We start from the raw sequence: 15250 nt of genomic DNA on the forward strand, positions 1-15250 counted from the left end.
AAGAGAATTTGTTTGAAATAGGTTCATTGTTTTCTTTTCTTTGACTCCTCATCTTTGGATGTTAATTAATATGTCTTACACCTAATAGGAATGGGCTGGTATTGAAATGCAAGGAGATAAAGTTGAAGTTGCTGAGTTTGATGTCCTTAGAAGGAGGAGAAATATTACGGCTGGGGAAAAGACCTCAGACAGTACCTTTCGTGAGCTAGATCAAGAACCTTGTCAAGAAACATCAGATGACAAAGACGTTAATGTATACAACGGGGATGTTGAGAATGCCTGTAAAAACATCCTTAGGGAAGAAAGGAAAGAACTAGATCGAGAAGATTGTCTAGAAATGTCAGATGGCGAAGATGCTGAGGATGTATATGACAGTACATCTTGGGAAACACAGGATTCATCGGACGATGATGTTGTGATTGTAGATGACAGTTTTTTTGAAGAAATTAATCGGGAGCGTATTCTCGAGCCATCTGATGACGAAGACATTGAGAATATACATGAACCATTTGGTGTCTGTTCATCGTTACACCATTCTTTGAAGACTTGGAAAAGCCCTCATGAATTTCCAGGAAAGGTACTGTAAATTTCTGTTCTTGAAAAGCTTTTGTAATTTTTGAGTTTTGCACTTCCATTTCTTTTGAGAAATAAAAAATGAAACTTTTCAATTGTTCTTATCTGAATACAAACCCTCTGTCGTTACATGTGGATAACTTACGGCGAAGCTGGAAAGTCTGGCTGTTAAACTTTTGCAAGACGGTATGGTAACAGTTACGTATAGTGGGTATGCATTCAACCTTTTCAGTTTACTTTTAGCTGCATTCTTGAGATGATGTGCTTTTCTTCCCTGTCCTGCTGTTTGGCCTTTTTTTCGCTTGTATAATTTACCTTTTTAATTCTGAAGATTAAATCCCCACCTGTGATTGCTCCTACTTCTGTTGAAGCTCGTCCAAGCTCAAGAAAGGATTCTAGAACACCTTTGGATTTTCTTAGCTTAGGACGGATGAGGAAATTTCTTGTGTTCCTCAAGAACTTATTGGGGTTAGGTTTGGTGGCTTGCTTAGCCTAGCTTACCTAGTTCGAACCTATCTTATCAGACCTGCTCCTCAATATCCCGAAGTATGTTCTTCAGATTTGTGACTTCTGCAAGGAAATGATTTTCCCATTCTTCAAGAGTTTAAGATTGGGTTAGGTTAGGTTGGATACAATTTCCATCTTAGCCTACGCTTATCTATCCTAGTCCAACCAGGTTGTTTTGCTATTCAATATCCAAGTTATTCTTGTGCACACAAGCATTAACCCTTAGTGGATGGATTGAGCTTCAGTGTGAAGTAAAACAGGTTTGGGGAGGTGGACGGATTGCACTTAAGTGTGAAGCAGAATTACACACCACTGTTATGGTAATGATTCGAAACAAAGGTGCCAATACTTCTATATGCTATAAATTCACTAATGGCAACTTTTATACAGACGTGAGAGTTAGGCCAGTCTCAGTAATGCTTATGACTTCAAGGGGGAAGGTACTGCATCTCTCTCTCACATGAGTTTTTTTTTTTTTTTTTTTTTTTTTTTTTTTTTGTAAATATACAAAGGGGTTGCTGTTTTTTGTTTTTAGTCTTTTACGAGAGTATGTCGGTTGTAAATGTAATTTTACAAAGAAAATTGCAAAGAAATATTAGAAAAAGCATGTAAAAGTACAAAAAAAGTTACTGAATCTTCCTTCTCGTAAACTTACGTAAATATTTTTACAACAAATATGCAAAAAATTTGTTACTGGTTTTATTTCTTATCAGTTTTGATATTGTGTGAGCAGTAATAATAATTTTACAAAATCCAAAAAACTTATTTATTAGAAAAAACATAATATAAGTTGGTAAAATTTAAGATTGTCTTGCAAATGAGGCCCCACTAGGGGTGGTAAATAGTCATTTTCAACTTCTTGCAGAAGATAGGGAAAATTTTTTAGAATTTTTTTATTTATTCAGTGTGAATGTACGTGTCATTCTCTTTCCTTTGATGTGATTAATTTTTTATTTTGCTGACCTCAAAGTTTCCCCGGTCTGGGGTGTTGCACATTGATAAATTATTCCGTCCCTTAAGGGTTAATATCAGTCTATAAGCTTTACGTAATGTAGCTCAGGGTCAGCACTGTGGTGGTTCCTTAGTCAGTTGGACGGGGGTGGGTGTCCTATCATCATAAAGCAACTCCTCTTTTGAGTAGCTTAACCCTCTAACGCCGAGCCTCTATTTACAAAAACGTCTCCCGTCTCCCATATGCCGGTGGCTTTTGGGAGTTAGTTGAAAGCGTTTTTTTTTTTTTTTTTTTTTTTTTTTTTTTTTTCTTCTTCAAAAAATCACAGCATGCTTAGTTTTTAAGATTAAGAGTTCATTTATGGCTCCTTTTTTTGTCATTTCCTGAAGTTTAGTATGCAACCATCAGAAATGAAAAAAAATATCATCATATATAAATATTGAAATATATTGCAAAAAAATTTTCATATAATTGTATACAAATCCTGCTGTGAGCAAAACGGTTAAAGCTAACGGGTTTTTTTTTTCTTTGTATTGTACACTAAATTGCGATGATTTTGGTATATAACAAATTGTAAAAGAATCGAAGTAACACAGAAAATATTATCACAAAATGATGCATGAATTCGTAACACACGGACGTAAAAAAAAAAAAGTTTTTTTTTTTTTTTTTCAAAAATTCACCATAAATCAAAATATTGTGCTAGAGACTTCCCGTTTGTTGAAAAATGAAGCTAATTGATTGAATATTACTAGACTGTAAGTGTTTTAGCTTACAATTGCAGTTTTCGACCATTTCGGTCGAGTTAAAGTTGACCGAAAGTCGAATTTTTTCTATTTATCATGATTTATATGAAAATATTTCAAAACTGATAAAAGGTACAACCATGAGTTATTTTCTGTTGTATTCTACATGAAATTGCACACATTTTCATATATAAAAGTTTATGTAACGACTAATATAAAACTGTGCAAACATTACGACAACGTGACGAAAGAATTTTTGAGATGTTCGGCCTAGTTACCGCATGGACGTAAGGAAAAAGTTTTTTTTAAAAATTCACCATAAATCGAAATATTGTGCTAGAGACTTCCAATTTATTGCAAAATGAAGGTAAATGATTGAATATTACTAGAATGTAAGAGTTTTAGCTTACAATTGCGTTTTTTGACCATTTCGGTCAAGTTAAAGTTGACCAAAGGTTGAAATTTTGGCAGTTATCGTGATTTATGTGAAAATATTTCAAAACTGATAAAAGCTACAACCATCAGTTATTTTCTGTTGTATTCTACATGAAATTGCTCACATTTCCATATATAAAAGTTTATGTAACGACTAACGTAAAACGATGCAAACATTACGACAATGTGACAAAAGAATTTCTGAGATGTTCGGCCGAGTTACCGCGCGCAGACGTAACGATTTTTTTTTTTTTTTTTTTTTTTTTTTTTTTTTTTCTTCTCCAGAAATTCACAATAAATCGAAATATTGTGCTAGAGACTTACAGTTTGTTGCAAAATGAAGGTAAATGATTGAATATTACTAGAATGTAAGATGATTAGCTTATAATTGGGTTTTTTGACCATTTCGGTCCAGTTAAAGTTGACCGAAGGTTGAAATTTGGCAGTTGTCGTGATTTATATGAAAATATTTCAAAACTGATAAAAGCTACAACCATGAGTTATTTTCTGTTGTATTCTACATGAAATTGCAACATTTCCATATATAAAACTTTATGTAACGACTAATATAAAACGGTGCAAACATTACGATAACGTGCTAAAAGAATTTCTGGCGCGGACGTACTGAAAAAGTTTTTTCAAAAATTCACCATAAATCGAAATATTGTGCTAGAGACTTCCAATTGGTTGCAAAATGAAGGTAAATGATTGAATATTACTAGAATGTAAGAGTTTTACCCATTACAATTGCGTTTTTCAACCATTTCGTTCGAGTCAAAGTTGACCGAAGGTTGAAATTTTGGCAGTTATCGTGGTTTATATGAAAATATTTCCAAACTGATAAAAGCTACAACCATGGGTTGTATTTTGCTGTATTTTACATGAAATTGCTCACATTTTCATATATAAAAGTTTATGTAATGGCTAATATAAAACAGTGCAAAAATTACGACAAAATGACGAAAGAATTTCTGAAATTTTCAGTTTTGAGTTATTGTGTGAGCGTAAGGAAAAAGTTTTTTTCCAAAATTTACCACAAATCGAAATATTGTGCTAGAGACTTCCAGTTTGTTGCAAAATGAAGGTAAATGATTGAATATTACTAGAATGTAAGAGTTTTACCCCATACAATTGCGTTTTTCGACCATTTCGTTCGAGTCAAAGTTGACCGAAGGTTGAAATTTTGGCAGTTATTGTGGTTTATATGAAAATATTTCCAAACTGATAAAAGCTACAACTATGGGTTGTATTTTGCTGTATTTTACATGAAATTGCTCACATTTTCATATATAAAAGTTTATGTAATGGCTAATATAAAACAGTTTTACAACAAAATGACGAAAGAATTTCTGAAATTTTCTTCCGAGTTCTGGGGTGCTGTAATTGAAAAGTTTTTTAAAAATTCACCATAAATCGAAATATTGGGCTAGAGACTTCCAGTTTGTTGCAAATTGAAAGTAAATGATTAAATATTACTAGAATGTAAGAGTTTTAGCTTACAATTGCGTTTTTTGACCATTTCGGTCGAGTCAAAGTTGACCGAAGGTTGAAATTTTTGTAGTCCTATCATCCACTTGACACCCAGCAGACAATTTTAGTTTTGATACGTCCAGTAGGCGTTTAAGGGTTATTGAACTCGAGTCATCATTGGGGATCTCCACATAGGTTGTCTCCTCTGTTGACAATGCACATTTCATTGACAATACAGTACTGGGACATCTGTCGATGGCAACTCCCCCTTTTGAGTATCTTACTGAATCAGTGTCATGATAGGGGATCTTCTCATAGGATGTCTCCTCAGTTGACAATGCACATTTCCATTGACAGTACTAGGACATCTCTGTCGATGTGCCGAAGTCTGTTGACAGTAGACTACTTAGCAGGCATCTACATCGAACATCTTATCATAGGACATAATAGTGAGAGGACTGTCTTTTCTAATCGGTGTTGTAGAAGGTTTCTCTCCAGTTTTGCTTCTTTGCAACTGTTTGCTAACTAATGATCTAGTCTAGGCAAGCTTCTCTTTGTCCCAGAATACAAGCATTTTTTTCTTCAAACCATTTCTTTCACTTGAAGGGTGTTGACGTCTCCTCATGTCCATGTTCATGGAATCTTTAACAATTTTGCACTTTTGTTTGCTTTGGCTTCAGGAGTGGGATGCGGCATGCCCTTCTAACTCTAGTACTATACTGTTGAGCCATTGGGAGAGAATTTAGATTGAGACTTTACTCTTGAGACTTGCTTTGCCAGCCTTGGAATTGTTCTAAATTGGTTGATTAGTTGCACATCCTTTTTTACTTTTTGGCTCGGTATTCATGACTCCTCTATTGTTTTGTTCATGAGTGCTAGATCTTTGAACCTTGAAGATTCTGGTGATAGATTTGAAAATTTATTTTTTCCCAAAATTGTTTTTTGAGAGGCAGATGAGAGGCTTTTATGAGAGCTTTTATGAGTAGTGCAATCCTTGTTTCACTTTGTGATGAGATCCTCAAAAATTAGGCCAGTTTTGGTTCTTTATACAAGTATCATTGGCAGGCCAATGGTGGTGGTTTGCAAGAATACCTTTCTTTCAGGTTTCAGATGATCACATGCCAGTTTATTTTGTGAGAAATTTACTAGTTCATTTAGAGGTAGGAAATATTTTATATCATTTGTGTTTTTGTGACTGGATAATTTTGAAGACAGATTTTCTGATTCTCTTATTTTATTCTGTTTCAGACTGGTCCAAAAGTAATGAAGTGCAACAAGAATGATGATGAGGATAAAAACTCTCCCTCCTATGCAAAAAGAAAACTTTCCAGTTTTCTAGCTGAAGGCTCTGCCAAGGTAATTCAATCACAAGTATTTTGATTCTAATGATCTTTAATCTTGTAAGGGGAAGAGCTTTTATTGGACATGAGACTTACTCTCCTTTATTATTTGGTTGTCCTTGAAGTCATCTGTTTATTGTCTTGTCTCATGTCAGGAGTTGGCTGATATTGAAATGGCAGATGAGAGAGTTGCTGACATCAGTGTGAAAAGGAGTAGGACAAATATTACAGAAGGAGAGAAGCCACATGAATCTAACAGTAACTTGAGAAGAGAAGGGACTTTAGGATGCACTCAAGAGTCTTCAGACAACAAGGATGATTGTAAGAACTATCCCAAACTGCTCCCTGATGAGAATATGAACAAAGCGTGTGGAGATAGTTTCTTATCAATTCCTGGTTCTTCAGAGATCTGTAAGATGCGTCACCAGTTGACAAAAAAGGTACTGTAAATTAGTGTTGAATATAGCTTGTGCAACCTTGTAATTTTTGTACTGTTAATTTCACAAAATAAGCAAGACAAAACTTGTTGAATTTCCTTAGAACAGACTTATCTGACATAATCATTTTACCCTAAACAGATCATTCCAGAATTTTCTGATGCTGGAAGATCTAACATGTTAATGCTCCTAATGTGTTTTTTCTGAAATTTTAGGTATATTTTGTGAGTTTATCTTAAGACTTGAAGTCATATGTTTATTGTCTTGTCTCATGTCAGGAGTTGGCTGATGTTGAAATGGCAGGTGAGAGAGTTGCTGACACCAGTGTGAAAGGGAGGAGGACAAATATTACAGGAGGAGAGAAGCCACATGAATCTAATAGTAACTTAAGAGATGGAACTGAAGAATGCACTCAAGAGTCTTCAGACAACAAGGATGATTGTAAGAACTACCCCAAACTGCTCCCTGATGAGAATATGAACAAACCATGTGGAGATAGTTTCTCATCAATTCCTGATTCTTCAGAGATCTGTAAGATGCGTCACCCGTTGACCAAAAAGGTACTGTAAATGAATGTTCATTATACCTTGTGCAACCTTGTGATTTTTGTACTTTTAATTTCACAAAATAAACTAAGACAAAACTTTTTGAATTTCTTAGAATAGACCTGTCTGATTGAGTCATTTCAACTTAACCAGATCATTCCAGAATTTGCTGATGCTGGAGTATATAACATGGTAATGCTCCTAATGTCTTTTTTCTGAAATCTTAAGCATATTTTGTGAGTTTGTCTTGGGACTTCTTGTTGTGGGTGGGTGTTGTTGCTTATGTTTCTGCATGAAATAATGTGAATTTTAAGTTTATTCTGTCAACGGTTATTAAACTTCATATATTTCTTCATATATCTCATAGATTTACATAGTACAGTAAATGTTATACTGTAATTTGTAATTGCATTTCCCATCAATTTTTCAACCTTTGAAAGTTTCTCAGATGTTGCACATTTACATTTCATGTACTGTTCATAAAATTTCCTTAGTAAAGAGTAGTTAAAAAAATATAATATACAGTAATTGGTTGTTGATTTTAAGAAATAGCAATGAATTATTAGAAAAGCCTAAATTTGATAAGCCTGTATAAATGTTTTAGGATTCACATTTAGCATGGGAAACGTGTTTCGTGACCCATTCACAGCCACATTAATGTGATAATGTACATTATAATGTTACAAAGTTAGATAAGTCATAAGTTGTATGGTATAGGTTGTAAGCGAGCAACTATCTGTATTAATGGCTTAGGTTTGTTGACAGAGAACAACCATGCCATACATTAAGTTTGGAATCTGCAGTAATGATAGCTGTAATATAAGATCCTATGTGGCATCTCCACATGTCACTAACAAAGTTGTTTTAGTGCAAATGCACAAGTTGAATTGCTAAGATGTTAAGCTGTCAGCCACAGACATTCCTGTTAAAAGGAATGTTTTGAGAGAAATTTTCAATTGCCAGGCTTGACCTTTTTGCTTGGGAAGTGAACTTTTGGGAAACTAGTGTTCAACCTCTTTGCCACACAATTATACAAATACAGAAAGTTCCCAGTGTTTTGTTCTTTGCAGTAGACCTTATGCTACCTAAGAATACTGCTTCCTACATTCTCATGGGCACCAAGATATCTTTGCCTTTCCTCCTGTTAGTTTGATTTGCTGGAAGATCAACTTAGTTTTTGTCACTCCCTGCCTCAAAATGACTCTTGATTTGTTGAAATATGAACCTATCTTCTGTCACTGTGGGTCTCAAGATGAGTGTAGTAGGTCCTGCTTTTCTCTCTTAGGCTCACATTTGAGGTATCCTTTACTACTGTAAAAGAGAGTGGACCATCTTCAATTGGTGTCGTAGAAGGTTTCTCTGCAGTTTATGCTATTGTGCAGTAGTTTGCTAACTAATGATCTAGTCTGGGCAAGCCTCTCTTAGTCCCAACATTGAAGCCTATTTCTCTTCATCAAACCACTTCTTCCAACTAGGGGTGTGGACCTATCTTTTGTGTGCATGTTCATTGCATCTTTTAACAATTTTATGCTCAAGTTTACCTTGGCTTCATTAGAGATGTGACATGTTCTTCATAGCCTAAGTCTAGTGCTGTTGAGCCGTTAAGAGAGTTCCTTGAGATTGAAACCTCACCCTTGATAATTATCATGGTAGTCTTGGAATTGTTCTAAATTGGTTGAAGAGTTGCACAACCCTTTTGACTTTTTGGCTGTCAGTATTTAGGGTTCTCCTATTGCTTGTTCATGAGTGTTAGATCTCATAACTGAAAAGTTTCTGGCAATAGGTTTGATAATATCATGGTTCCCCAAATTGTTGGTTGAGAGGCAGATGAGATGCTTTTGTGCCTAATGCAATCCTTGAGATACTATGTTGAGATCCCAAAAATCTTGGTCCATTTTGGTTCTTCATACAAATAGCACTGCCAGGGAAATTGTAGTAGTGCGCAAGAATAGCAGATGGTGGTAATGCTGATGATTCTTTTTGTTTTTTTGAATTCTTAGGATTTTTTGAGAGTTTTTCTTGTGACATTGGTTGTTTTTCCACATTAATTTAAGTTGTTAGTGAAAATCTTGCTAGCCTAACCTATCCTTAAATTATTCAATTATGTGATCCACTCACCTGTTCACGTTCTTTTTTTCTCTATGCAATCCAGCTTATAACAACAAAAACCACAAACAGATTTACCACCCAACCATTATCGACCTAAACTTCAGAGAGCTCTCGCTACCTTTCCACCATTCTTTCAACACTACCGCCCATGTTTGTTTACATTTTTCTCCCCGCCATTTTCGTCCTGTGACGTCACTTCCTATGACGTCACAACAATAACATACTTTTTAAACATAAGGAATGCTTTGCTATAAAAACATCTTATAAAATTAAACGTGCTTTCTTTTAATACATTTAGTAATGTCCATACACTTCATCAATGCAAAAAATAAAAATAAAATAATGACCAACTTATAAAACTAACATATAATTACACTTATCTCCTTCTCCCTCCCCTCCAGCCTTTTCTTATCCTAATCCCCTCTAATCTCCATTATTCTCCAATTCTTTACCCTCTACATAATTCCTATTGCTTTCCCCAGAAACTCCAGCTTTGGTCAATACATCAGCTATTCGATGCTTTCCTTTTATCCATCTCACCTCACCTATTTCTCCAGATTCTGTTGTTTCTCTTATTGCTGCAATATCAGTTTTTAATCTCTTACTACTTACTCCAGTACTTGATTTTATTGCAGCCATTAGGGTTTTACTATCAGTTTTCACCAGTGCTGCTAATTTTCTCCCTCCTACTATCTCTTCCCACAAATGTTTGAAATATATCAATCCTTCTATGGCCTCCCCCACACTCAGAGCTTCTGCTTCAATGGTGGACTTTGCTACTCTTCTGGATTTTCTGGATTTCAACCATATGGGGCTTCTCCTCTTACCATCTGTCAATGATATCGCATAACCTAATTGAGTATGACCATCTTCAATATTCCTGAATGAAGCATCTGCATAGGCTTCCCAATAAATCGTTTCTTCTTCTAACTCACTCATTATCACTTCTCCCATTATGCTCTTAGTTTTTCTCACTATCTTAATCAGCTTTCTCATATCCTGGTTCGTTCCTTCTTTAAAAGCTTTACTTAATTCACTAACATCATATGATATTTCTGGCACGGTATGTAGCGATACCCAATTCAACTGTCTTACCACTGATCTATATTCTGTTAACTCCTTTTGTCTTAATACTCTATTACCTGTAAATCTTCTGGTTTCTGGTTCTCTTATAGAATTTATATACTGCCACTGATTAAGACAAATTCCATTTTCCTTATGCTCTACTATTACTCCTATATACTTAAAACTTTTACGTTCTTGTTCTCCTACTTGTAATTTCCCTTTCAATTTCCCAATTGTTTCCTTTAAAAATCCTTCAGTTCCTCCATAGCAAAAATCATCTACACGTGTACATAAAATACCGTTCAATTTATTGTCTTTCTTCCAAAAGAGTACAGTAGTTTCTAATCTACTCCTCTCGCCTTTCAGCTCCTCCACCACTTTTATCACCTTACAATACCATGCCTTTGCTGCATCCTTGAGCCCATAAACAGTTTTCTTCAATTTCCATAATCCACTCCAACCATCTTCACTAGGTGGTTTTAAATATACCTCTCGTTGTATTTCATCACCTTGTAGATATGCAGTTTTTACATCTAATGTATAACAATTTGAATCTTTAGTTTTATTACTGTCAAACAAAATGTCAGAATTTTGGCATTGCATGTAGGAGCATCCTTTTCCCATTCGGCCATTTCTTCTTCAAAATCTCTAGCTACCAATCTTGCATTACATATCCTTTCCCCACCTTTTACCTTTTCAGTTACTATCCATCTTGTAGATATAGCTTTTTGTCCAATGTCATTGACCTCCTCATATACCATGTTTTCTCTCCAACTTTGTAGTTCTTTTTCTTTAGCTTCAATTACACTTCTATTTTCGAATCCTAGCAAAACCACTTCTTCATCTTCAGTTTTTTCTACATGACTATAATCTCTTAAGTTAACCCATCCCTTGTCACCTGACTGTGAGTTTTCTACATTGTATGAATCAGCCCAAGATTTGCTTGATCTTTTCCCTGCATGACTCAATATAGTCCACTCTTCTACTTGTCCTGTATTTTTGTTATAGCTCTAACTCTATTTCCCTTTCCGAATTTGGGTATCTCTTCTATTAACTCACTTTCTTCTGTTACCTCACTTTCCCCTTCAACTTCCAGTGTTTCCTCTGCCAAATCTCTTTCTATAGTCTCATCTACATCTGCATTCCTTGTCCAGCCAGTTATCATCTCCTTTCCTTCCTGCCCATCTATATTCCCTTCCTGTGATGCAAGGGATTCATCCTTCACAGTGTGTTTTGTCTACTTTAAGTATCTTCTCCTTTTCTGGTGATAGTCTTTGAATCCTAGTAACATGTTTTCTTGCTACTTCTCTTAGAGAATCCCCATGTTTAACCACTACTGTTTTACCTGATACTCCCACTACCTGAGCAGGTCCTCTCCATTCATTTTCATTTTCTTTCTTATAGAATACCTCGTCTCCCACTACTGCTTCTTCAAATTTATGTTCTCTGACATTTTTGTTTAGAGCAATTCTTAATTTATTACAAGACTCATTTTTGATAAACACTTCTCTGGCCTTATGCATTGCATTCAGTGTATCCCTTACTATGCTTTCTTCCATACCTTTCTCTCTGCTTGCAGGACTTGAACTTTCTTCTCCCATTAAATTAGGCAAAGAAGGATTTTTCCCAAATACTAATTGGTTAGGGGAGAAACCACCATTATTTATTAAGCAGTTCCTAGCACTCACTACCCATCTTAATGCTATGGACCAATCCAACTCCTCCTCATCTTTCACCTTTCTTAAGCTCTCTTTGATTATGCCTACTGTCTTTTTACAGAATCCATTGCTCCATGGAGATTCTGATGCTGTGGCTAATACTTTAATGTTCCACCTTTCTGCCATCCTCACTTTTTCATTTTGAAATTCTCCCCCGTTGTCTGATAATATTTTAGAAGGTACCCTAAATATAGCAAACCACCCATCAAAAAGTGTCTTTATAATAGTTTCTGGTTTCTTGTCTTTTCTCCAAAAAGCCTGACAATACCTTGTTGCCATATCTACCATTACCAAGAACTTTCTCTCTTCTATCTCTCCCACATCCATTGCTACAACTTCATGGAGTGTCTTACTCCAAGAAAATCCCACTACTGGTTTAGCTGGGTTTCTCTTATATCTTATACATAGCTCACAACTTGCGATTAAGTCTGTTAGTAACTTTTTTATTTCCTCTTTTTCCTTCTCTCTCAAACCATCACTCCACTGTGCTTCTTCTGTTAGCTTCCATATTTTATCTCCACTTCCGTGGCCAAATTGTAGATGTAACTTCATCATTGTACCTTTAATTTCACTTAGACTCTTTCCCTTCCAACCCTCCAGACTCTTTCCCTTCCAACCCTCCAATAATAATTCTTCTTCTACCTTCCTCCTCAAAATTGGTATTCTTAAATGGCCCTGTCTGTCTTCTCTTAACTTTACCTTCATTTCCCCTAATACTTCTATTTTAACACAATTCTCTTTTAAATTTATGGTCATCCCCATTTTACTCATGGTTTTCTTACCTATTAACCATGGTACATCACCCTGCAAAATTTCTTTCTTCAAAAAAAACTTTTTGTTTTTCAGTATCACCGGTATTTCCATTACTCCTTTCGACTTGTATGATGACTCGCCGAAATTAAATACTTTATTAGACTTTCTTAGTATCATTCATTCTCCTCAACTCTTCTTGATTCGAACCCACAACAATGTGTGCTAGTCACAATTCCCCACAAACTGTTGACTTACATCCTGTGTCTAAAATTGCATCAACCTCTTCCCAAGATTCTTCTTCTATATTGCTAACTTCTATGTAAACTTTTTCTTCTTGTCCAGTTTCTGATTTCATCTTATTCCGAAAATTCTGAGGACAATCTCTGGCCCAGTGCCATTCCGATTTGTATATAGCACACACTGTTACTTTCCATTCTCTATTTAAAGGATTTCTTCCACCTCTACCTCGATTCACCTTTCCCTGATATCCTTGGGTTTTCCACCCTTTCCCAAAATTCTCACAACCTTCTGATCCCAACCATTCCCCCTCCTCTCTATTCCCTAATCCTTCAAATATTATTTTCATTATTTGTGACACTTTTATATTCCAACTTTTCTCGTTATATTCCAACTTTTCTCGACCACAAGCTGCTAATACCATTTGTTTTTGATCTTCTGTGAGATTCGATTGTTCTAGTACATGAAAACCTTTTGCTTCCCCTTCAAACATGCTTTTCCCTAGTGCCCTACAACACTCTGACTCTGCCTTTTCATACCTAATTATAAAATCTCTCATCTTTTCACTAGATTCTCTTTCTATTTTAAAATAGTTTTTCATTTTACTGTAATTTTCCATTAACATATCTTTTAGATACACTTCATCTAGTTTGGATAGGATTATCTTTGAACCCTCGATATCCTTAAGTTCATCTCTATCTATTTCTTCTGTTACTTCTAAAGCTTTCCCTTTTAAGCTCATTCTTATCTCTATGCCCGGATATTTCACATCTCCACACACCACAAGCCAATCTTCGACTTGTCCTCTTCATCCTTTATAATCGGCCTGTGCCCCGCTAAATCTCAGACAGTCTCTTCTCCATTTCATCTCCCAAAGTTTACCATCAGATCCGTCCATTTTTAACGAACCACACTCTGCTACCACTTGAAAATTTTGCTAGCCTAACCTATCCTTAAATTATTCAATTATGTGATCCACTCACCTGTTCACGTTGTTCTTTTTTTCTCTATGCAATCCAGCTTACGACAACAAAAGCCACAAACAGACTTACAACCCAACCATTATCGACCTAACCTTCAGAGAGCTCTCTCTACCTTTCGACCATTCTTTCAACACTAGCGCCTGTGTTTGTTTACATTTTTCTCCCTCCCGCCATTTTCGTCCTGTGATGTCACAACAACAATTTTTAAACATAAGGAATGCTTTGCTGTAAAAGTATCTTATAAAATTAAATGTGTTCTTTCTTTTTATACATTTTGTAATGCCCATACACTTCATCAGTGCAGAAAATAAAAATAAAATAAAGACTAATTTATAAAACTAACATATAATCAGTTAGTATTTTCAGAGAATGGTTATTAAACTATAGTTTTGACATAGTATATGTTATAATTTCAATTGCATTTTCCATCAACTTTTTCAACAACTGAAAGGTATAACATGCCTGTTGCATATTTACATATCTTGTATTGTTCATAACAATTCCTCACTGTGGAGTAGTTACAAAAATATAAAGTACTGCAGTAAGTAATTCTTAATTATAAGAAATGTAATGAATTATTAGACAAACTGTAATTTTGGTAAGCCTTGCAAAATGTTTGAGGATTCATATACAGCCTAGTAAACATTTGTTTCGTGACCCGTTCATAGCCACATTATTTTTTGTGATAATATACATTAGTGTCAAAGTCAGATCAGCTGCAAATTGTATAGGTTTTAAGTCACGGTTAGGTTTGTTGGCAGAGGAAAACCTTGGGTACATGAAGTTTGGAATCCCAGCAGCGATGATCGCTGCAATATAAGATCTTATGTTCTTGATGATCTCTGTAATGTAAGATCTTATGATCGTGTCTCCACTGTGTCAGTAACAAAGTTTTTTTAATGCAGATGCCCAGGTTGATTTGCCAAGATATTAAGCAGTCACGGACATTCTTGCTAAAAGGAATGTTTTTGGAAATATTTCCAACTGTCAAGAAGAGAGGTCCCTACCCACCCACCCCCCCTTTTTTTTTTTTTTTTCTTTTTATAGATAAGTGAGCTTTTGTGGAACTAGTGGTCAACCTCTTTGCCACTCAATTACACAGATACAGAAAGTTCCCAGTATTTTCTTCTTTGTAGCAGACCTTATGTTACCTAAGAAGACTGCTTCCAACATTCTCTTGAAATCAAGATATATTTGCCTTACCTCATGTTAGTTTAATTTGCTGAAAGTTCAACCTTGGTTTTTGTCACACTTGGTCTCAAATTGAGTCTTGATTGTTGAAAGATGAATCTAGTTTCTGTCACTTTAGGTCTCATGATGACCATAGTAGTTCCTACTTTTCTTGCTTAATCTCACATTTTGAGGTATCCTTGACTACTG

At 35.3% G+C, this 15250-nt stretch overlaps 1 protein-coding gene across 1 annotated transcript in view; it reads left to right on the forward strand.

Moving 5' to 3' along the window:
• The window catches only part of LOC136844153 (uro-adherence factor A-like), a 137946-nt gene that overhangs the window by 106129 nt on the left and 16567 nt on the right, over nt 1-15250 (forward strand). The window contains exons 15-18 of the mRNA XM_067113166.1: nt 89-577; nt 5932-6039; nt 6179-6463; nt 6739-7020. Of these exons, the coding sequence (XP_066969267.1) occupies nt 89-577; nt 5932-6039; nt 6179-6463; nt 6739-7020 (1164 nt within the window). The remainder of the gene's footprint in view (nt 1-88; nt 578-5931; nt 6040-6178; nt 6464-6738; nt 7021-15250) is intronic.

Source organism: Macrobrachium rosenbergii, chromosome 12 (genome assembly GCF_040412425.1).
Source record: "Macrobrachium rosenbergii isolate ZJJX-2024 chromosome 12, ASM4041242v1, whole genome shotgun sequence".
Taxonomy (NCBI): Eukaryota; Metazoa; Arthropoda; class Malacostraca; order Decapoda; family Palaemonidae; genus Macrobrachium; species Macrobrachium rosenbergii.